Source organism: Syngnathus typhle, linkage group LG6 (assembly GCF_033458585.1).
Source record: "Syngnathus typhle isolate RoL2023-S1 ecotype Sweden linkage group LG6, RoL_Styp_1.0, whole genome shotgun sequence".
NCBI classification, from domain to species: Eukaryota; Metazoa; Chordata; class Actinopteri; order Syngnathiformes; family Syngnathidae; genus Syngnathus; species Syngnathus typhle.
In genome coordinates this window covers 15170498-15194767 of record NC_083743.1, presented here as the reverse complement: position 1 = coordinate 15194767, position 24270 = coordinate 15170498, and the positions used below count along the sequence as shown (strand labels likewise).

At 43.6% G+C, this 24270-nt stretch overlaps 2 protein-coding genes across 7 annotated transcripts; one reads left to right on the top strand and one right to left on the bottom strand.

Annotated features, from left to right (window-relative positions):
• Nucleotides 1-21: 21 nt before the first annotated feature.
• On the top strand, nt 22-19004 carry gkup (glucuronokinase with putative uridyl pyrophosphorylase). Of its 3 annotated transcripts, XR_009714657.1 has the most exons (24): nt 27-373; nt 1531-1637; nt 1739-1783; nt 1863-2016; nt 2083-2154; nt 2225-2313; nt 2410-2563; nt 3950-4027; nt 4947-5038; nt 5188-5293; nt 5375-5454; nt 5547-5615; nt 6145-6205; nt 6298-6314; nt 6455-6512; nt 6882-6974; nt 7209-7269; nt 7362-7475; nt 15732-15789; nt 15925-15993; nt 16262-16325; nt 16443-16514; nt 18082-18247; nt 18468-19004. XR_009714657.1 is itself a non-coding variant. In XM_061280504.1 (23 exons), exons 1-23 carry the CDS (start codon nt 317-319, stop codon nt 18175-18177), a joined length of 1866 nt encoding a protein of 621 aa, XP_061136488.1. In that variant the 5' UTR covers nt 27-316; the 3' UTR covers nt 18178-19004. The 3 variants fall into 3 exon arrangements, 2 of the variants coding, with proteins under 2 accessions (XP_061136490.1, XP_061136488.1); XM_061280504.1 differs by having other exon boundaries at nt 18082-19004; XM_061280506.1 differs by lacking the exons at nt 15732-15789; nt 15925-15993; nt 16262-16325; nt 18082-18247; nt 18468-19004 and having other exon boundaries at nt 22-373; nt 16443-16512.
• On the bottom strand, nt 7714-15171 carry LOC133155294 (uncharacterized). Of its 4 annotated transcripts, none has more exons than XR_009714655.1 (2): nt 7930-15171; nt 7714-7804 (listed from the first exon to the last, which is right to left on the bottom strand). XR_009714655.1 is itself a non-coding variant. In XM_061280503.1 (2 exons), the coding sequence occupies exon 2, from the start codon at nt 14301-14303 to the stop codon at nt 8457-8459; it is 5847 nt and encodes a 1948-aa protein (XP_061136487.1). In that variant the 5' UTR covers nt 14304-14563; nt 14689-15171; the 3' UTR covers nt 7714-8456. The 4 variants fall into 4 exon arrangements, 2 of the variants coding, with proteins under 2 accessions (XP_061136487.1, XP_061136486.1); XR_009714656.1 differs by having other exon boundaries at nt 8178-15171; XM_061280503.1 differs by having other exon boundaries at nt 7714-14563; nt 14689-15171.
• Nucleotides 19005-24270: the final 5266 nt, after the last annotated feature.

Below are 24270 nucleotides of genomic sequence, written 5' to 3'. Positions count from 1 at the left end.
CGGGAGCAGAGCAGAGCAGGACACGCCGGTGCAGCAGGCGGAAGGAAAAGTAGTGCTAGCATGAGTGCAAGTCGTCAAATTGGAGCAGAAAAAAATGAGGAAAAATATAATTAAATAATTGTAAGTATCGATATTTTAGCTAGGGAGATCGATACTCAAAAATGAGCAGCCTGGATCGATATATCGATATTTTGGTATCGATCCGCCCATCACTAATGCACATTACAGCGTTGCAGCCAGACGCCAGTCAATACAGACGAACTGCAGTAGTGTAGCGATATATCCTGAGCATTATCTAGAAAACGGATCTGGACCAATGATTTGCATACTGCTGGTTGCCGGCCATGGCACACTTTTACAGACTGAAATAAAGGTAAGCGAGATTTTCCATTGCAAAAGAACGAAGTTACGTGGGTAAAGTTCGCCGGGGTCAAAGTGGATGCAACACCTCGAGCTGCTAAAACTTTAACTTGAATCACGCGCGCAGGGATTTAATGTAACTCTTATTTAAAATCCTCACTATAATGTTTTACGCGAAATGTATATTTGCGAATGTAAAATGCTCTACCATAATGCACTTCGACTTAGTAAGTGATTAATGATTAAAAATTGTATTGACACCAAACCACCGCAGTGATTTGGGCTGCCAGATATCGGGAAAATATGCGGTATGGTTGTTGGATGCAGCAATATCTATTATTGTGATATTTATACTGTACCGCAAGTAAAGAAATAACGTTTTTTTAATCGAAAATAGTACATTTTAATGCGGCGAGTTCATATATTCTCACCATATTAATGGTAATTACACCTGATAATCAACTATTGGATGCAGATGATTTAAGTTTGTGTCTGACTGACTGGTCAAATTATATAAAAGGATACAATCCTACAAGAAACCTATTGCGTTATGGGTAATTATTGTGATCTCGATATGTTCAATATATTGTGCAGCACTACACCCTGAAAAATCCTGGGTTAAAACATCACAATTTTGGTTAGAAATTGGGCCAACACCCTTGCACAAAACAACCAATTTTTTCACAATGCAATCCAACAAATTGACCCAACTTTCTGGGTCTGTATAACTTTCAACCCAGCAATTTTAGGTGTGTAGCAGAAGTCTGGACATGTTTGAAATTGTGCACTGCTGGTCTTGGTTACTTTTTCATCACATTACCTTACAATGGTTTCCACACCACACGTGCTAACCAGTGCGGCACGGTGGCGCATTGGTTAGCACATCCACCTCACACTTAGGAGGGTGCGGGTTTGATTCCACTTCTGGCACTCCCTGTGTGGAGGAGCCTATCCCTGCTGACTTTTGCAAAATGACACTTTTAGGCAAGTTTATGTCAGAAGTTGAGCCGCTATTTTCAATCTCTGCTCTGAGCTTTCATTAGTGAATTAATCCAATACTTAAGTTTTTACTTCCAGGTTTATACCAGAAATTTCAATGTAGACTTTAGGATGTCATATTGACAATATTACTATAACAAGACCTAATATTATTTATCTCTCCACAACAAGAATGATGATACTGGCTTGTACAGCCACCTAATTGGGGTGCCAAAGACCTTGCTTCCTGGCACTGGAGGAAGGAAGATTTTGGACTTTTGGTGGAAAACAGTCAACTTGTGAGTCTCAGTGACTTAAAAAGCTTTCACGTTGAGAGTTTTCTACATTGTCATGTTTACTTTACGTCACTTTGCTGATTATATGTTTGCTCTGTCTTCAGGCGTCAGTTATTCACAGAGGTGTATCTTGTCACTAATGCAGACAAGTGAGTTCTTTAAACCGACACAACAGAAAACCTAATTGATGGTTCCCTTGAACGATGTTTGATGGTCTTCTCTGACCAGATACAAGCATTTTGAACGCTGGGCCACGGCCAATGACTTCCCTGTGGAAAACATAATAAACGATGGCAGCACCACAGAGGAGGACAGTCTTGGTGCTGTGGCTGACCTGGAGCTGGCCATACGCTGTCGCAAGTTGCAAGACGACATCATTGTGGTAATATGTCAAAAATGAAATACTGTACTGATGTGTGACGTTTTAATTCCTGCTTTGTGTAAGCAGATAGCAGGCGACATGTTGTGTGCAGACCAGAACTTTGACATCACTCAAGTGATCCGTTTTTTCCGTTCAAAGGTGGGAATTATTTTGTGGTATGGCAATGATGCTTTCAAGGAACTGTACTTACGTTGTGTGTTCTTTGAAGCCTGGAGAGCTGATCATCTACTATGAGATGGAGGAAAGCGAGAAAAGCACCACCAGGGGTATTGTGGAAGTCTGTCCTCATTCCCATAGGTAACAAGAAATATCAGACTTTTTTTTTTTTTAGCTTATGAAAATCAAAATCTTGAATCAAGCCTGGGCTTTGAGTTAGGTTGTCTTTGAATGCAGGATAACTCGTTTCTGGGAGAAACCTCAAGAAGGGCTTACATCTTCTCGTCTGGCCAGTGTAGTGTTTTACTGCATCCAGAAAAAGTCTCTGCCCTTCATGTCTGACTTCATAAGTCAGAGGAAAGCCACAGACAGGTCCTTTGGAAGCTTCTGGGTTTGTAAAGGAACATTTCAGAACAGCCAAAACTATTTTTATATTCCTGAGTACAGTGGAGCCTCCGAGGGCAAGCACCATACGTGTGGGAAAGATTTTCCCATAGGAAATATATAGTAATATTAAAAAAGCTCCAGGGGAAATGCATTGCCATCATGGAAAAATGTAACTGCTCTTGAAATGTTAAGTAACTGTAATGCAACTCTAAGAATCAATTAACAGCAACAAAACAAATACTATAAAATAAAACTACTTACTGACATCCTTTAGGAAAGTGAATCATTAACTTTGAAGGATGAGGCTTTGACCTTTTTACTTGCATCTGGTGGTGGGTGTAATCCTAAAAAAGACAAAATGACAAAGACTATGCAAAGGGATACTTAATCCTCTACATCAGTGGTCCCCAACCACCGGGCCGCGGAGCGGTACCGGTCCGTGGGTCACTTGGTACCGGGCCGCCAAGCCGCACATATTTTTATTTTTTTTTTTTATCGACGATCAATTAATTCAGGTCAAGACACTCGTCCCGGTCACATGACATGTTTCCCCAGTCGAGCCCGCAAAGCTAATATGTGGCGACAGGCAAACTAACCAGGCAATGAAGCATTCAGAACTGCTTCTACACATGGAGACCAAGCATCCTGCAATAAAAGACAAACCTTAATTGCTTCGGGTGTCATTGTCTCCGATTACATCTAGATGGGACCGGCTCGTTTCTGAGAAAAAAACTCAGTGCTCCCACTAATTCAACGTAATGGTGAGTTTTATTTTTGTCATTTGTACTTGTTTTTATGTCAGTCGTATCATTTTATTTCATCGTATTTATATATTTATTATAAAAGTATTATTTATTTATTTATTTAAATGCCGGTCCGCGAAAATATTTCTGACATGTAACCGGTCCGTGGCGCAAAAAAGGTTGGAGACCACTGCTCTACATTACTGGTTTATTTTTTTCTTGGTTTATTGAACATACAAACATTACGTAACATAAAATGTTTAAATTTATGGGAAAGAGGAAAAAAATCTGTTATAGATCAAAGTTGTTTACATGTTCAAAGGGAGTGGTTGGAAGCACGTACAAAAAACTTAGCTGGGCCGACCCCTAGTCTTATTTCTGTGACTTCCTAAGGCTGGAGCAAACTGAACAGAAACATATTCCACATATTGCTATTTTCACAAGTATAAAAATGACTTGTATCTATTACCTATATCTATACATATACGGGGATATATATATATATATATAAAACATAAACTCTTTCTGAAATTAAGAACTGAAGAAACTGAATGATGCGTGGAGGCTCCACTGTGCTGACGTAACATTGTACCAAAGTTTCTCATGGTCGAATACGCTGTTGCTGATAAAACCGTTGTTTTTCTCAGGAGAGAATGATCAACAATAATCTACTTGATGTGTTTGGAATGAAGCTTCCAATTGGTTTCCAGCTAATCGGACAAGTGGTATGTGCTTTTGTTTTGTACACTATAATTCTGGCCATCCATCCATCCATTTATTTTCTGTACCGCTTGTCCCCATGGGGGTCACGGGCGTGGTGGAGCCTATCCCAGCAGTAGGATACTGCCGAATCGGTTGCCAGCCAATCGCAGGGCACACAGAGACGAACAACCATCACACTCACACCTAGGTGCAATTTGGAGTGCTTAATCGGCCTACCATGAATGTTTTGGGGATGTTGGAGGAAACCGGAGTGCCTGAAGAAAACCCCACGCGATCACAGGGAGAACATGCAAACTCCACACAGGGAGGGCCGGAGGTGGGATCGAGCCCGCACCCTCTTAACTGTGAGGCGGACGTGCTAACCAGCCGCCTCCTGTTGCGTCATGTATTGAGCAATTACGATGCCTCGCCTGTATGATTTGCAGTTGGGGATGCTCAAAAGCGTCTCAAATTATCGGCTTACCCTTTAAGAGGGTGCATTTTTTTCTTAACTGGTGGGTTTGTGAATTTATGTAATACTCCCGTGGGAGATGGATGGATGGATGGATGGATGGATGGATGGATGGATGGATGGATGGATGGATGGATGGATGGATGGATGGATGGATGGATGGATGGATGGATGGATGGATGGATGGATGGATGGATGGATGGATGGATGGACGTCAAAGGATATGCTGTGCAACAATGTGCATATACAAAAACCCTGAAGGATTCTCACCCAAATCACAACATAGTATCGGATTAATTTGAATCATACTAATGTCGTAATCGTTCATCTGTGTTTGCATATCAATGAGGCCACGCTTATGATGTTAAGTTGAACTGATGCTGATAATATTAGAAAATTGTCATATAGAACTAACATCTCCTTTTCATTTGCCCTTCCTTAATGACAATGTGTGTTACTTAACATCTCAGGGTCTATCGGACTACACCAAGTGGCTCACTCGCTTCTCCACCAAGCAACAAAACAACTCTGCCAGACAAATTACGTGCCGGTCTTTTGCCAGGTTTGCATAGTAATAATAATGATAACAATAACTTTATAACTTTATGTTGATGTTTAATTGAAGTATAATGTTTAGTTATTGTTTTAATCGTTAAGTTTACCCCCATAAAGAACATGTGATTATTGCAATAAATTGACTGATAATGGCAGGGTTGGCTTAATGGGGAATCCATCAGACTGCTTTAATGGGAAAACCATCGCGATGACTATCATGAACTTCTGGGCTGAGGTCACCCTAGTGAAAAGTCAAACATTGGTACAGCAATACACACACTTTGTTGCACCCCACATTAGCATCACAACCACCAACAAGAACTAAGTTGCTTTGATCTTACAGGTTCTCGTTCCTCATCCTCTCAACGACCCCACAGAGTTTGGAAGCTTACAAGATTTGTTCAGTATCAGTAGAAAAGAAGGGTTTGTCTGATCCAATAACAGATTACCTTTGATACGCAACAATATTTTTCAATTTCTCCTGTCATATGTGTTGTGTGGTTCATCCTCTGCAGGTATTTTGGAGGCCTCCGATTGTTGCAAGCAACATGTAAGAAATTCTACCAGTTCTGCTGCAAACAAGGGTGAGATTTGGTGGACGCGCTTTGGTTGAATACATCCTTTAAAGACAGAATACTGTACTAGTCATTTTATCTTAAAAAATGTCATCATTCGCCAATCAATCTAGTAAGACAGCTCTTCTTAACGGTAACATATTCAAGAGGTTTGCGTACGCTTGAGTCTTTTGAGTGCCTGCCCAGTGGGCAGTGCCCACATAACTAGTGTAAAATAATCCGCACCACCCTAAATATTTTGAGGGTTACCTATCGCAAGAAACCTGTCTGAGCAAGCCATTTGGAATTTAAACTTTCACAGCAGGGTTTATTTCCATAGTGCTTCTTATTTCAGTCTTTACCTCGCAACATGCCAAATCCTAAAGGCAAGCAGAATAGCTTAGATAGTAGTGTTAGCGCTTAATTTCATAATTACATAACTAAGGTTATTACTAATGGAATCTCTCCTTGGGTAAAGTGAAATTATACATACTTCATTGCACCTGCAGACATATTTAGAAAACCCGTTTAGTAATTGACATTGTTTGTTTCTCCACAGCATCGCTTTGACAAAGCAGAACTTCACATTGAAGTATGACACAAATATTCCACGGCAAGTGGTGAGGGGTCCACTCGTACTAATTGCCTTATCACTAAGCGAGTAAACTAAAAGAGGAACCTAAATGTCCTTTTCTTTCTGTTTTTGTTGTAGGGCCTCGCTGGCAGCAGGTTAATAACTTTCTTGTCATCCATTGCAAAGGACGTACTACATGTTAACTTGCTTTTCAATGCAATTTGCCTTGAACCTCTATCTGGTTCATACAGTTCATAAGAAATAATATATACTGGTCTTGCAATATTGTTTGCAGCGCCATCGTCTCAGCTACCTTGAAGTGTCTCATGAAATTTTACAACCTCACAGATAATGTAAGGAAGTCACGTAATGATGTACTGGCACAGCACGACACTCAGACCTGTCTTTGTTACCTCCTCCAAGTGCATTGTGAGAATAATTCCAAATGTTATAAATCCATTGAAAATTGTATTTGTTTACAAAATACAGACATTTAAAATCATGCGCAATCAACCCACAATTTGATTGTAAATACTTTGTGTGTTTGTTACCAGTTGACTACATCTAAAAAAAAAAACAAAAAAAAGAATAAGATGAGAACAAGCACATCCATACACAACCAATATTATACAACTTGGTGGGAGTCACAAAGAAAATGCAAAACAGCTTTCAAATTGAAATTCTGTATTAGAGTGATTGACAAACTTTCTTGTGCATACCAGGACCTCCCTAAGCCAACCCGAGCCAACTTCATTCTAAATGTGGAAACTGATGAACTCTTCATTACTGCAGGCCTTCAAGACAGGGTTGCGCAGGTAAGTAGCACATGTAAACAGGGATGGGGGGGGGTACAGAGCATTTGCATTTACAAGAAAAACTCTAAAACAGTCTGGTGAACATCTGGCGAGCAATTGGCTACCTTGAGTGAACCCTGGCGAACCCCGACATGAACGTGCATTTGTTACCTTTGCCAAAAATTGCAAATGTTTGTCCCTCGGTGCGAGTGGGTCTTGACCGTTATGTGCAGGGAAATATGGTTTGTTGTGCAGGTCTACGAAGGTTTAGTCTACATGGACTTCAGCAAGAAGCTCATGGAAGAACAGGGTTATGGTATTCACATCACTGTATATAATACACACACATGAAACAAAAATCAGTTTAAAGTTTAAATGTATGGCATGTGTGGTGTTTTACACTTTAAGGGAACTACATTTCCCTTGATATGAGTGGGCTGCCTCCATTCTGGTTGGCCTACTTGAGTGACCCAAGTGACTCTGGGCGCATCCATAACAACGTCCGACAACGCTGGCTCAGTGGTAGGCTAATTTTCAGTTTTTTTTATTATTATTAAATAAAACACTAATTCCTCCTCCATTCGCGTTGGTTACACTCCAGACCACCCCCGCAATAAGTAATATTGTAAAGGAGGATTTGGCGCCCAATGTTGGGGAGGATAATACGCTAGATCTGGGGGTATATAGTGTACAAGATGGTGTATCGGTCAGAATACAGGAGGCAGCAAAGGACGTTTGGACACAGGGAATGGCCAAAAGGTAGATGGAGGGATGGACAGGTTTATTGAGTAGCAGGATTGAAGGTCATAATAGAATTGCAGATTGATAGAATTGCGGAATGATTGCGGAGTCTGCAATAACAAATAATAAGAATAAAGGTAAAGACAATCCCAAACTAAATATTTCAAATATGGCGCAAACATGCTTTAAATGACCCTAAAGGAAATACAGTATAATAACGTCGTTGCCAACGTACATAGTTGAATTCTAACGCTACGAGTGGCCGCATTATACTTATCTTAATGACACTCATCGTAATGTGGGCAATCGGATGGTCTGGGGAGACCTCTAGTGATCGAAATGAGGAACAGGAATGGCGGCAACAGGAAAGTGTCTCTCGTCCGCGAATCCGCTCAGAGTGCCATACAAGGACCCGAACTGACACGATGGCAACAAATACAAACAAATATACTTATTATACGACAACAACGATCTAGGGCTTACCTTTTGGTCATGAACTCGGCTTTTTTACTTGCTTCAACTATAACTAGAAAACTTCTACCCCACCATACCGCGAACTGCTCTCTTCCGGAGTGCCCTGCTCATGCGCAGAGAACGCCGCGTCACCCCATGGAATCACGTGACATGCGGAGCGGGAAAATAGGCAGAGCCGCTGCCAACACAGACATGCACATAGAACAACACAACATGCAAACGATGTCACAGCCTTTTGTACAGCCGCCCCCAAATGTGCAGGGCACATTTGTTTCAAACAAAGGCTCATCAGTCTTTATGAGAGTCCTGAGTCACTTCCGCTGGGAGGGCTGGTAGCACCACCAGTCGAGCTACTGGTCGGGTGTACTGCCGCCCTTTAATGTCGACATCAGCTGACCTTATGTGGCCATCGTCACTGCGATGAACCTTCGTCACATGACCAATAGGCCACATGGCACGGGGTAACTGTGGCTCGGTGATCATGACCACTGACTTCTCCAGGAGGTCGGGGGGGGAGGCTTGCCATTTCTGTCTTGTTTGCAATCCCGGTAGGTAATCCCTGATGAATCTTGACCAAAACTGGTCGGCAAGGACTTGGGAGTGCCGCCAGCGCCTTCGGCTCAGGATTTCGCTCTTCGGGTAGACGATCTGGGGGAGTGATCCATCAGGCCGCCCCAGTAGGAGGCTGTTGGGGGTCACGGGGTCGACGTCAGACAGGTCAGCAGACACATAGCCCAAAGGTTTTGAGTTGAGAATGGCCTCCACTTCCAACAGGACGGTGGAGAGGACGTCCTCATGGATAGGCTCAGTACCTAGACAGGTGCGGAGTGCAGACTTGACTGCTCGTACTTCTCTCTCCCATACTCCACCAAAGTGAGGGGCTGCTGGGGGGTTGAAGTTGAATTTGATTTTACGTGGAGCGAGTTGACTTTGTAGGGTTGGACACATACTTGTGAAGGCTTCCCGAAGCTCCTTCTCTCCCCCCTTGAAATTGGTCCCGTGGTCTGACCACAGTTCCGAGGGGGTTCCTCTTCTGGCAATGAATCGCCTCAAAGCCATCAGGAAAGCATCGGTGTCCATATTTCGTATGAGGTCCAGATGTACCGCTCTGGTGGTCAAGCACTTGAAGATGAGACCCCAGCGTTTCTCATGGCGTCGTCCAACCTTTACTAACATGGGACCGAAACAGTCCATGCCAGTGGCGTGGAAGGCAGGTTTATGCAACTGGAGGCGTGCGGTTGGGAGGTCAGCCATTTTAGGTATGGAAGGCTTGGCCCGCCAGCGCTGACAATCTACACAGGAACGTTGATAGCGACGAACTGCTTCACGGCCGTGAATGATCCAATAGGTCCTCCGCAACTCTGCAAAGACTCGCTCTGGCCCTGGGTGTTTAAGGTCCTGGTCATATTTCTTTATGAGCAGGCGGGTCACAGGGTGTGAGGCGTCGAGGACGATAGGGTGTGGGGTGACCTCGTTCTGGCCCTCTAGACGGCGTAACCGGCCTCCTACTCTGATTAGGTCGATGGAGGTGTCGATGACTGGCGCTAGAGTAAGAAGTCGACTCGAAGTTTTAACAGGCTTCCCTGCAGACAGCTGAGCACAATCGTCTGGGAAGGATTGCTTCTGGGCTCGTTGAAGGATGAGTACTTCAGCTTGTCGGTATTCTTCAGCGGTAGGTGAGTAGATCGGAGGGGCCTGGCCATGAAGCTCCCTTGCAGTAGCGTCCATGAGTTCCTGCCAGGTGTTGCACGTCTTGTCTTGTAGAATGGCAATGTCAGGTGAGGTGACGGTGGACCCACAGAACGTACCTTTCCTTAGTTCAGCGGCATCATCAGGTGGAATACCGTGTGGCATTTCTGGCCAGGTGGTTGGACCCTGTAGAAGGAAGGCGGGTCCTTGTGACCATCGATTGGGCTCCAACAGGGATATCAATGTCTTCCCTCTTGTCAGGTCGTCGGCAGGGTTGTTGTCTGAGTCTACGTAGCGCCAAACAAAGCCTTCCGTAAGCTCCTGGATCTCAGCTACTCTTGACCCTACAAACACCTTGTATCGACAGGATTGCGAGTGTAGCCAGGTGAGTACAGTGGTAGAGTCAGACCACAATACTGTGCTGTGTACTGGGAGAGCAAGCTCTTTCTTGAGGGTGGAAGCCAACTGCGCTGCTACAAGAGCCGCACACAGCTCAAGGCGAGGTACAGAATGCACACGCTTAGGGGCTATGCGGGAGCGAGCCAGAACAAAGGATAAATGTACCTTACCCTGGTTGTCTTCGGTTCGGAGGAAGGCTACAGCCCCGTAGGCCTTTTCTGAGGCGTCAGCAAAGATGTGCACTTGCCGAGTGGTCCCTTCGCGGTGGCTATCCGCAGGCGCATACGGACGTGGCATGGTAATGTCCGGCAGATGCTTGAGCTCCGCCTCCCAACAGGACCAAGCCTGTAGCAGGTCAGGAGGGAGGTTAGGATCGTCCCAACCTCGCTGCTTGTCCCACAGCTGTCTTAGGATGAGCTTGGCGCGAATGGAGAATGGCAGCAGGTATCCCAATGGATCGTACTGTGAGGCTAGGACTCTATAAATGTTCCTCAAGGTTGGTACATCGTAAGGGACTAACCGCTGCTTGTAGCCTAGGGAGTCTGCCTGCCAGTTCCAGCTGAGGCCCAGGGTCGACTCAAACGGGTTGGACTTATCTTGGGCTAGCCACAGGTCTAGACTGGTGGATCTGAGCTCTGAAGGTAGGTGGCTGAGAACATTTGGGTCATTGCAAGCCCACTGTCGCAATTCGAAGCCGCCCGAGGCGAGGAGTTTCCTGAGCCGGTCCACCCGACCCTTTGCTTCGCTGGGTGTAGCCACACTCTGCAGGTAGTTGTCGACATAGAAACAGTGCTCCACGGAGAACCTCATGTCATCGTTTGACTTACTGGGATCCTTGACATGTCTTTGCAGGGCGTATGTCGCACAACATGGGCTACAGGTGGTCCCAAAGGGGAGGACCTGCCATTCAAAGATCTTGGGTGGTTGTTCTACCTCTAGGTCTCTCCATAAAAATCTCAGAAGGGGGCGATCCTCAGGGAGGAGACGGACCTGGTGGAACATCCCTTTAATGTCCCCACTAACTGCAATGGGACCTTCTCGGAACCTCAATAGGACCGCTAGCAGTGAGGCACCTAGAGTTGGGCCTGGTAGGAGGAACTGATTAAGGGACTGGCCCAAAAATTGATGAGAACAGTTAAAGACGAGGCGGTTCTTCCCGTTATGGGTCACGAGGTGATGGGGGATAAACCAGCTCTCCGTTGATGAGGTGTCCTCGCTAATTTCCTGCACTGCGCCTGACTCGATGAGTTTCCGCATCTCCGCTTGGTATGCTTGTCCCTGCTCAGGGTTCTTAAGGAGGCGTCTCTCAGTGCTGCGCAGCAGGGCCATAACTGATTCTTTCGGTGCTTGCAATAGTGGCATAGCCGCATGGCGTAACAGGGGAGTAGCGTATCTAAGGATGCCACTCACCTCGGTACGTCCTGTCTTCGTCTCCAGCAGGGCTATGGCTTGCTGATCCTGCTTGGATCGTGTCACTTCCCTCTCTGGCCTGTAGGGGACTGTATCCACTTGCCAGAGTCTCTCCACATGCCTGTAGAGATCATCCATGGGTGGTGGAACAGAGGTGAACAGGCATTGAGCTGGGTGAGCTGGCCGCCCCGTCGACTGACACGGGCCCTGCAAGGTCCACCCCAGTCTAGTGCGGACAGCTGCTGGGCTACCATGAGGACCAAGCCTGACAGGCTCGATGGGGGTTACGAGGTGGGGCTGGTCTGAACCTATGAGAAGCAAGGGCTTTACTTCTCGGAAGGTAGGAATAGGGATTCCACGCAGGTGCTTGAACTTCCTCTGTAGGTGGCTAACTGGGTAGCTATGTGGGGCTAGATTAAGATGGCTGGCTGTAAAGGCATCAGTGATCTTAAACATAATATTAGGGTTGGTGGGAGAGGAGACCCGGAATGACACTGTATGGCCATGCAAGACTTGGATGTCCGAGCGCACTGTGCGCAGTGGGAGGTCTTCGGGAGCGCCGTTAAGGGCTAGGGACTTAGCAGCGGTGGGGAGCAGCATAGTCCTCTCAGACCCATCATCCAGTATAGCGTAGGTGTCTAACTTCTGACTACCATAGTGCACGTGTACTCGCACCACCTTCAACATGACTCGGTTCCCCACGTGTGGTCGGTCAAGGTAGAAGGACTCGGAGGCACAGGTAGTCAGGCAGCTTTCAGCCTTTGGAGGTGAGTCATCCTTAACTTTCTCAGGTCTTATGTTAATCTCGTGGAGAGCGAGAAGGTGCTTGCCTTGACAAAGGTTACAGGGTTTCTTGAGGTCGCACTGAGCGGCGAAGTGTCGACGGGCACAGCGCCAACACCGCTTGTGCTCTTGGATCCACCTCTTCAGCTCGTCTTTGGTGAGCTGGGCTACACCACTACACTGGCTGAGGTAGTGGTCTGTACTCTCACAATAGGCACAGTATACCTTGGACTTGTCTTTCCCTTTGACAGGTTTCTCTTTAACTAGTTTCACTGAGGGCTCCTGGCTACTATGCAGGACTGCTGTTTGCTTAGCCACAGGACGAATGTTCCATTTAGTGCTCTGCTTCTCCTTGGAGCTCCGGCTACTGGTAGGATCGTCAAAGTCCTGGCACCATGACTCGTGGCGAAGCCACTCTGACAGGTCCCGCAAGGTGGATGTGGCTCCAGATCGAGTGGGCTGGGAACGGCGGAAATCGGCTCGCTGTTCAGGCGGAAGCTTACTCAGTAGGCGAGCTACGTGAGAGCCACAGCTTAGTTCAACTTCTCCTTCGTGGCCCAAGGTCTGGAGGAGACCCACCAGTGATTGTATTTGAAGGGCAAATTTCTGGAACGCCATTGGATCACCCCGCCTGACCTCTGGGCCGTCCAGGACGCTGGATATCTTCTTTAGGGCAAGCTGATGAGGTTGACCATATTTGTCATAGAGAGCTGTCATGGTGTCCGTGTAGGGTGTTGGAGAGTTTAGATAGGCGTCAGATATCAGTTTGGCCTCTTCTAACTTAAGATGGTCTACTAGTACCTGATACTTGAAGAGTTCTGTAGCATTGGAGGGGAGGAGGTTCTCTAATGCTATACGTAGCCGGGCGAACTCACTAGGGTCCGGGAAAGTGAACTTGGGAATGGTCGGTTGGGGTCCTCTGTACACTGGCTCTGGGTATGGAGGTTGCATGTAAGGGGTGGTTCTGTGAGAGTGTGGCACTTGAAGATGTGGTTGACCAGTTGGGGATGCTCCTAGAGGTAAGGGTAAGTTACGTGGCGGTACAGGAGGAACGTGGGAGGACTCACGGCTAGAAGGAATGAACTGTGGATGACGGAATTGGGCTGGTTGTGGCTGAGGCCTGTAGTGTAGAGGCTTGGTCTCCGGTGGAGTCGGGTAAGGAGGTAGCTGATGAGCTCCCAGATTCAAGGCACTGAGGTTGGCGTTTAGGGCTTCCTCGGGTTCAGGCCATGGCGGAGGATCAGGCCAATCCTCCTCTTCCTCTGACTCAGTGAATCTCGAGCTGTTGCTCGTGGTGACGGCCCCATCAGGTGGTTTGGGACTGGAACATGCTGGTAGAGGGATGTTCACTTGACTCATGCCTATTCTTAGAGAGTGGGCCACGTCAATCAGCTGCTGAAGGTCACTACGGGCTTTATTTAGCTCCTTCAGTCCGGCATGGATGGCTTCGTGAGTCTCACGCAGAACCGCATTCCCATCTTGTACGGTGTGGCGGTTCGGGTGGTACTGGTCCTGGTTTGGCTGTTGTTGGTATGACTGGACAGGTGCAGATAAGGTTCTATCATCCGCATTCCTCCTCCGGGTGAAGCTTGAGGCTAGCTGAGGGGCTCTATGCTGAGCAGCATCCTCGAAGCTCTCCGGATGAAATTGAGGTGCACGCAAGGAGATCGTCTGGACTAGTCCCTGCTGTGGGTATGACGGTCTGCCTGTTGGGGTCGGTGTAAACGAGTCCCAACGTGGTTGGCCGCTGTGCTCATATCCCACGTAGTCCACCTCGAAGTCCTGCATCCAAGCTGGGGGGTGCGTCCGACGTTTTGGCCTCACATCCAGGTGTCTTTCTTGATCTTGCTCCATCCTGAACACTATATCCGGCTCGAAGGACCACAATGTAAAGGAGGATTTGGCGCCCAATGTTGGGGAGGATAATACGCTAGATCTGGGGGTATATAGTGTACAAGATGGTGTATCGGTCAGAATACAGGAGGCAGCAAAGGACGTTTGGACACAGGGAATGGCCAAAAGGTAGATGGAGGGATGGACAGGTTTATTGAGTAGCAGGATTGAAGGTCATAATAGAATTGCAGATTGATAGAATTGCGGAATGATTGCGGAGTCTGCAATAACAAATAATAAGAATAAAGGTAAAGACAATCCCAAACTAAATATTTCAAATATGGCGCAAACATGCTTTAAATGACCCTAAAGGAAATACAGTATAATAACGTCGTTGCCAACGTACATAGTTGAATTCTAACGCTACGAGTGGCCGCATTATACTTATCTTAATGACACTCATCGTAATGTGGGCAATCGGATGGTCTGGGGAGACCTCTAGTGATCGAAATGAGGAACAGGAATGGCGGCAACAGGAAAGTGTCTCTCGTCCGCGAATCCGCTCAGAGTGCCATACAAGGACCCGAACTGACACGATGGCAACAAATACAAACAAATATACTTATTATACGACAACAACGATCTAGGGCTTACCTTTTGGTCATGAACTCGGCTTTTTTACTTGCTTCAACTATAACTAGAAAACTTCTACCCCACCATACCGCGAACTGCTCTCTTCCGGAGTGCCCTGCTCATGCGCAGAGAACGCCGCGTCACCCCATGGAATCACGTGACATGCGGAGCGGGAAAATAGGCAGAGCCGCTGCCAACACAGACATGCACATAGAACAACACAACATGCAAACGATGTCACAGCCTTTTGTACAAATATACTTTAGGTATGTTTTTACAGCATTTATGGCGGTTGAGTTTTAAACACATTTGGAAAATAATACAAACCCATATGAACACGTAATTGAGAAAGAGCAAGGGTAATGGACAACACAAAAGGAATCATGCCTAAAGATGAAAATTAACCCAGAGCCTTTGCCTTCGGTCATACATTTTTGTTTGTACCAATTTTTGTGGTCAACACAAGTGAGTTTGAGTTGCTTGGCTGTTTTTCCCCATCAGCCCGAGAAATTTACACTTTCAAACATAAGTGTTCACTCAGTCAATTCTGGAATTACACTCAATATGAAAAAGATAATTGCACCCAAAAAAAAATCTTTGTAATATTAGGACCAAAATCGTGACAGTAAATGGGTAGGAATACTCAATGCAGTTGTCATAAAATCGGTGATTTTAATTGACCTAAAATTGGCACACAATGTTTTAGGTGGTTTTATAGTCCATATTGTATCATGTAATGATATTTATTTACAGTTGTACATCACAAAAAGTGGTTGCAAAGAGGCTCTTTATATAGCATGAGTTGTCTTTCTTCAGGGGAGCCTCTTGTGGTCGAAGCCATGGAGAGATTTGCTCAACTTACTGATCAAGCCAGGTAGAGCAAGTCATTATGTCTCAAGTATATTTTTTTTAGATTGTAAACACTTACAAGTATGGTGTATTTTGAGGAGACAAGACCTTCATTTCACCTTAGCCGTGACTGAAAGAAACATCCCATCTGTTTTCTCAGGGCGGCTCTATTAGAAAAAGACTGGAACCGTCTTGCGCAACTAATGGACGAAAACTTTGAGCTAAGGAGGTAAAACTACTTGCAATGCACAATATTAAAAATTGAACCCTTGCAAGTATTCTCTTGAGGATTTTAGAAATACTGTAGTTTGTCTTTAGAATTTTAACATAAATAGAACCATGTCTTATCTTGATGCAACAGACACATTTTAGAGAGTCTTTTTGCGCTGTATTTAATAATAATAATAATAATGTCAAAGTTTAAACATGAAAAAGCAGCCGTTTGTACAGCCACACCAGTGTGTTTCGACTAAGCAGCAGAAACGCTGCCTCCACAGGTCCGTGTACACAGATGAGTGCCTTGGACCTGGCAACCTCAAGATGGTGGCGTTAGCAAAGGAGGTAGCCATTCAGGGATTTCTCTCTCTACATATAAACTTCATATTTATTTTCAAGAGCAATTTGTGTCTTTCTCAAAAGTAAAGTGCTGTTTCTCCAAATGCCTTGTGCTTCTTGCAGTTTGACTCAGCGGTGAAGTTACCAGGCAGTGGAGGGGCAGTGGTGGGATTATGTCTAGACCCAGAAAAACTAGTAAGAATACAACATATTTTCAGTTGCAGTTGCCTATATTGATGGCAGTGTTCAAATCTCAAAACGTTTAAGTATGGCCTCCCAAAAAATACATAGCTCTCCAAGGATCACCACAATGGCCAATATTAAAATAGTCAAAAGGTACAGTGATTTTAGTCCTCAAAAGCACATTTACTGTAAAATATGGATAAATACAACTGAAATGTACTTAAAATATATACTTAACATGTAAAAAAACCTAAAATGCACCTAAATCTTGATTTTACTCTCTTCAATGCTGGGTGACTTTTTGTCTAAAGGGGTTTGGTCATGGACCCCATTTTTCTTTTGTCATAAATACATTTTCAAGTAGTATTTTAAATGGATGATATACAGTGCCTTGCGAAAGTATTCGGCCCCCTTGAACCTTTCAACATTTCGCCACATTTCAGGCTTCAAACATAAAGATATAAAATTTTAATTTTTTGTCAAGAATCAACAAGTGGGACACAATCGTAAAGTGGAACGAAATTTATTGGATAATTTAAACTTTTTTAACAAATAAAAAACTGAAAAGTGGGGCCTGCAATATAATGGCTCTGTCTAGTGGTACTCAAAAGTATCACTCAATTAGTGGTTTGAAGAAAAAGAATAAATATTTTTTATATCAATCAGTGCCATATGAGTTTTGAACATATTGGGAGTTATGTATGCATACACTGCAGATTTCAACTTGCTGTTGTATGACTGAGCACGGCAAAACCTCAAACTCAGTCATGCGCCACAAAGTCTCGGAAGTGTGTCTGACATTTCAGTTGAACTTGCTCAAGGGTCACTCCCTTTCCTCATTCTCACATCATCATATCAGTCATGTCTCGCATTAGTGGTCTGGAACATATCATCCGTCATAAGCGAGGATTTACTGTATGGAATTCAAATTCTTTCATGTTTTACATTTCCTGTACGTACTCAGAAGCAACTGATCTCATTACAACATAGTTGCTACAGTGTGAAGCTCACAGTTTACACGAGTCTTGCTATTCCTATGAATGTCTATGGGTATTTGCAAGTTGTATAACAGTGATTATCATCAACCTATGGAGCAGGGGTGTCAAACTCCTTTTTTTCACGGGCCGCATTGTAGTCATAGCTTCTTTCGGAGGGCCATTATGACTGTCAACCCAAATAAATGTATGAGCACCTCATATTATATACAGTAAAAGCTACAAAATGAACTGACAAATAACTAGTTTTCAAATCAGACGAGTAAAAACTGGTCAAATATTAAAAAAAAAAAAAAGATATTATTAAAAGTGAAGACAATTTGCAATTCCAGTAATGACACATGAATTTGATGCACAATTTGTCTTTCCGGGCCACATAAAATGATGTGGTGGGCCGTGTCTGGCCCCCGGGCCTTGAGTTTGACACCTGTGCTATGGAGGATACCCGCTAGGATACATTATGGTTGGGATAATGCATTTTTATTTTTTCTAAACTCTAATAATGTACTAATAATATTAAGTACCAATTATGGTTACTGTTTGACCATTACTGAAAGCAGCAATATCTGGTTGTCTGCCAACAGGTGGAAATGAGACAAGCGTTCCAAGAGGCAGGCTATGTCTTCTGTGTCATCACTCCGTACGACCCATCTGCCAGCACAGCCACCACTCAAGCGTGACTGCCTCCCCAGGGCTTCAAGTCAGGCTCCTCAAAGCCAACAAGGGCCAGTGGAATATAAAGAAACATATGTAAATAGACACATGCAATTGGTAATAATAGTGGGTCATATACGTACAGTATCTTAAACAAGTATTCAAACCACTTGAACTTTATTCTTTGCTTTTTTTAGTCTAAAATAACTTACTTTAAGAAGTTAAGGTATGTTCGGCAACTACAAAACCCATGCCTTTTTCTCCCCCCCGCCTTCTTTTGTCCCATTTTAAACCCATCCCCATTGTGTTGTACTAGCACCGTCCTAGCTTGCGAGCTCATCTCTCAGGTCCAGCGTTCAAGTTTGCAAACTCCCTTTCGTTAAGAGAAGCCAACTACAAGGTAACAACAGAGATGTGGAAACACTTGGGCTGAATATAAATGCACAGCATTTTCCAGAGTTCGATTCGCTTAAGATGTTCAAAACTGTATGTCATTTTTTTTCCACTGTGGTACTTTGTGTTGATTTCTTTCATGAAATCTAAAAATATATACATACATGGTAAGGTCACAAAATGTGAAAAAGTCCAAGGAGTACGAAAACATGTGAAAAATGCCCCACTCTGGAACAATGAGGTTTGTATTTAAATAGTGGAAAAAACAGATTATAAAAATTATTTTGTCTCATAATAGTTTTCATTCTATGCTAGAGCTCAATAATAATTCATGTAAAAATAATTTACCTTTTACTGTTTATAATTGAATTACGGTTCTTAAATGTAAAATTCGTAATGTGCTCATTGTGCAGGTGTGAGTCTGTTGTTTTCTACTGTAATTAAAAACTAATTTTATAAATGTTTTGTGTTTTATTTATATGTTGTATTTTTGTAGGGTTTCAAAAGGATTGAAAATTTACAGAAAGACCCTGATAGATTTTCATGCAACCTTAAGATGAGTAAATTTGGAAATATTCAAAACTGGAGTGGCACAGCGATCGAGTCGTTAGCACGTCCGCCTCACAAGTCAGCGGTTGGCACGTGTTCTTCCTGTGCTAGCAGGGTCTTCCTCCCACATTCCAAAACATGTTCATTAGGTTAAATTAAGACTATAATTTGACTAGTTGGTTGTCTGCTCCCTGTTGACCAACCTTTTTACCCCTAAGTGCCCGCGGGCCGTAGTTTGCGCATGTCTGGTATAGATGGTCCAAGCTGAAATTGATTTGCATTTCTCGCACCTCTTTCTTTCAGAAATGCTAGAAAAGCATAGAATTATTAGGTGTAATAGACACCTTACAACTAATATATTGAATTTGAGTTTCCTTTATCATTTACTTTAAATGGTGAAGTAAATTCGATGGAGGACTGTAAGTGCAAAAATTGAACAAAGAAACACACCATTTACTGAATCCATTATTTAATTAATACATGAAACATTGAATACATCTATTTAGTGGTGCATTTATTTTCGGAATGGTGTATTTATTTTTGTTTGATTTATTTAATTCTATATTTATTAATAAATGACATCACATGACATGTTTAATAAAATATTTCTAAGTGTATTTATTCATTTGTTTTGGCACTTTCAGTAGAAGAACGGACGTCGACGGCTCGTCCATTGTATGCCAGGCTCATCAAAAGCCTGTCTTTCATGAGAACAACTAACCACGGAGCTACACTAGTGTGACATTTTGACAAAATATCTGGATATACATTATTTAAATTTCAATTGCCGTAAATATCGAGAATAGAAGCGAGAGCTAAACAACAGGTACTAACAATTATAGTCTAATAATTGACTATATTTCAGTATCATAATGTAAAACAAAAGAAAAGACAACGTTGGATAGCACTCGAGTTTGGATTTTGGGTTGGGAGTGAGAAGAGGGATATCTGACTACGGCAATTTTCTGGAAGTAACCACTGTAATATGACGGTGCGTTCAAAGGTAACCAAGTCGCCACCCAAATTTAAAAAAAAAAAAAAAAAAAGTGGGGGGGCGCTCACGACTTGACGACTGAATGGACTCGATACTTGCGTTCTGGTACTAATTGTAAACACAAGTCACCACAACACCAAGCTTTAACATGTAAGGCTCTCAAATTAGCTCACAATGACAAACTAATTCAGTCAAAACTATTGTATTAAAGCATACATATACGTACGATTACCTCAGAGGGGAAAACATGAAGTTAAAAGAACACACTGGACATCGCCCGTGGTTTGAACCCAGGGAGGGTTTGAGAAGAGACGAATTCTGCAGAAGAATTGTAATTTGACGAAGTAACTACTGAGCTACACCAGTGCGAATCCGTAGTGTGGGAAATGGGATTTTATTCGTCAATTTTTTTGTTGCATGCCATTTCTCTCCCCCAAACTCCTGTATTAAAGTATACATATACGTTTACCTCAATGAGGGGAAAACATGACGTTAAAAAAAAAAAACACTGGACATCGCCCGTGGTTTGAACCCAGGGTGGGTTTGAGAAGACGAATTCTACAGGAGAATTGTGACTTGACGAAGTAACCACTGAGCTAAACCAGTGCAACTGACAGCTGAGGATAACTGGCTTTTATTCTTGGTTGCATGCCATTTAGCTTCCCAAATAAAATAAAGAAACGTCAACAATGGGACTGCAGATTAATGTACTCGGCGACTACGAGATTTTACGACTCATACACACAACGGAGGGCTGGCTCTTATAGCCTACACTTATTGAGAAGAGACGAATCCTGCAGCAGAATTGTTTAGCATTTAGCTCCCCAAATAAAATGAATACACCAGTGCAAATGCATAAAGAGGAAGTTGGGTATTATTAAAGTTTAATTCTTTGATGCATGCTGAAATTTATGTTGATAAACACACTGGACATCAACCGCGGTTCGAGCCCAGGTAGGGTTTGAGAAGAGACGAATTCTGTTGTAGAATTGCAACTTGATGAAGTAACCACTGAGCTACACCAGTGCAAAAGAATGAAGTGGAAATGGGTTATTATTCAAGTTTAGTTTTTTGTTGCATGCTGAAAAATTAAAGTTAAAAAACACACAAGACATCGCTCGTAGTCCGATCCCAGATAGGGTTTGCGAAGAGACGAATCCTGCAGCAGAATTGACGATACAATTTATTCAGGTTTGGCGGGCCGGATTAAACGGCCCCGTGGGCCGGATGTCCCCAGCGGGCCGTAGCAGTGACGTGCAGTGAGGGTTCTGGTTGGTGAGGCACTGACTCAGAGTCAGATTTACAAACGTACTGTATAACGCTAAGGCACTGACTCACAAGTCAGATTTACATGCATACATGGTTGTTATCCCATTCTTGATTAAATTTAATAACATTTTAAACACACCACTGTACATTTAAACCAGTGCTTCTCAAATAGTGGGGCGCGCCCCCCATGCTATTCCTGGGGGGGCGCGTGTGACCCTGGGGAACAGGCTTTTTTTTGGCAGTACTAGAATAAAGTGTAATTGCGAATCTTCACAGCAGGGGGCAGTGGCGCTCTCATTGTTACTTCTGTGACGTTTGAGACAGTGCAACATTTTACGACTTACAAGACAAGTTAGGATAGTCACGATGGGGAAGGGGGGGCGCGAATAGTTTTCTTCTTGATAGGGGGGGGCGTAACAGAAAATAATTGAGAAGCACTGATTTAAACACACCATTGCAGTTCTTACCTTTATTTGTAAATGAAGTCCATTCTCCTGTTCTTCTGAACGAAGATCTCGATGACAGGGAAAGTAATAAAGTCGATTTTTGGCAGCACAACCACAAAGCCAGTCTTTTTTAGAGTACCAATCCTTTTGAAAAGAACGTGTTTTAGTCCGTCCCGGGAGGCCCGTAGTTTGAATTAATCCTCGCAAATCTGGCGTTGGTCTTCCCTTACTTATGGTTTCTTGCTTTGACTGAAAGTCAACTTTTGAAAAATTCCTTATTTTCGAGATTATATCCTCCATTGTCAGGGAAAGCCAAATAGCAACGCATTAGCACCGAATGTTGTTGGTTGTTTTTCTTTTTTTCTTCTTACCGTTTTTTTCCATGTATAATGCACCCCCATTTATAATACGCACCCTAAAAATGGCATGTTGATGCTGGAAAAAAGCCTGTACCCATGTATAATACGCACCCAAATTTTGACTCCTACTTAAGTCCGTAAACGTAAAATTATTTCACAAAAGAGATCATCTTTGGGAATAACCGGATGTTATTCTGCCGGTCAGTATCACTGCGCATGCGCTAGCAAACTCAATAGCAAAGAAATGTTTCGGATTTGTGTAGGGTACATTGTGACAGCAAATGAGCAGGTGATCGAGCAAGCGTCTGATACGAGAGCATTGTGTTCGTATGGAGCGTGTTTGAAGTGAACACCAGAGAAGAAAGCGCATCTGTAATGGCGGCCTCCATATCATATCCGGATAAAAAAAAAAATAAATAAATAAAATAATAATAATTTTGTACCCATGTATAATGCGCACCTCAGATTTTAGGACAATAAATTAGTTAGATTTTGCGCATTATACATGGGAAAAAAACGCTAATTTACTCTCGCATTTACTCGTGTCGTGAACTATTAGCCGCAGGCTCACTATCGCCCCATCTTCGAGGCAAAGGTACTGGCTGCCTCAAGGCCCGTATTTTCTTGCTGACTGCAAGCACGCGCCGTTTGCACGCGCTCAGTACAGTGTGTGAGTGGTGCACACTCACACGCTCGCCCTGAGAGGCACTACCTGTCACTGCCTCAGCCTCCATGATTCTTGTCTCCCATTGTTATTGTAAGGGATGTTATGCTGGGTTGTGTGACGTCATGACGCGAGGGGCGGGAGTTGAATACAGAGGGAGACTGGAACAAGAGCTGTCGTCTTGGGTCTCATTCATAAATAAATAAAAAAAGGGGGGGCGGGCGCTCACGACTTGACGACTGAATGGACTCGATACTTGCGTTCGGGTACTAATTGTAAACACAAGTCACCACAACCCCTAGCGTTAACATGTAAGGCTCTCGAATTAGCTCACTGACAAAAAAATTCAGTCAAAACTATTGTATTGAAGTCATATACGTACGATTACCTCAATGAGGGGAAAACATGAAGTTAAAAGAACACACTGGACATCGCCCGTGGTTTGAACCCAGGGAGGGTTTGAGAAGAGACGAATTCTGCAGAAGAATTGTAACTTGACGAAGTAACTACTGAGCTACACCAGTGCGAATGCGTAGTGTGGGAAATGGGTTTATATCCGTCAAATTCTTTGTTGCATGCCATTTCGCTCCCCCAAACTACTGTATTAAAGCATACATATACGTTTACCTCAATGAGGGGAAAACATGACGTTAAAAAAAAAAAAAACACACTGGACATCACCCGTGGTTTGAACCCAGGGTGGGTTTGAGAAGACGAATTCTACAGGAGAATTGTGACTTGACGAAGTAACCACTGAGCTAAACCAGTGCAACTGACATTTGAGGAAAATTGGTTTTTATTCTTGGTTGCATGCCATTTAGCTTCCCAAATAAAATAAAGAAACGTCAACAAAGGGACTGCAGATTAATGTACTCGGCGACTACGAGATTTTACGACTCATACACACAATTGAGGGCTGGCTCTAATAGCCAACACTAGAGGTCGCCACCCATACATATGTTTACCTTAATGAGGGGAAAAGATGAAGTTAAAAGAACACACTGGACATCGCCCGTGGTTTGAACCCAGGGAGGGTTTGAGAAGAGACGGATTCTGCAGTGGAATTGTAATTTGACGAGGCAACCACTGAGCTGAGTGTACGGTGGGATTTTATTCAAGTCTGATTCTTTGTTGCAAGGCATTTAGCTTCCCCCCCCACCCCAAAAAAGAATACATCAGTGCAAATGCATAAAGAGGAAATTGGGTATTATTAAAGCTTAATTATTTGTTGCATGCTGAAAATTATGTTAAAAAATACACCCGACATCACCCGTGGTTCGAGCCCGGGTAGGGTTTGAGAAGAGACGAATTCTACAGTAGAATTGCAACTTGATGAAGTAACCACTGAGCTACACCAGTGCAAATGAGTCAAGTGGAAATGGGTTATTATTCAAGTTTAGTTCTTTGTTGCATGGAAAAAAAGTTAAAAAACACACGAGACATCG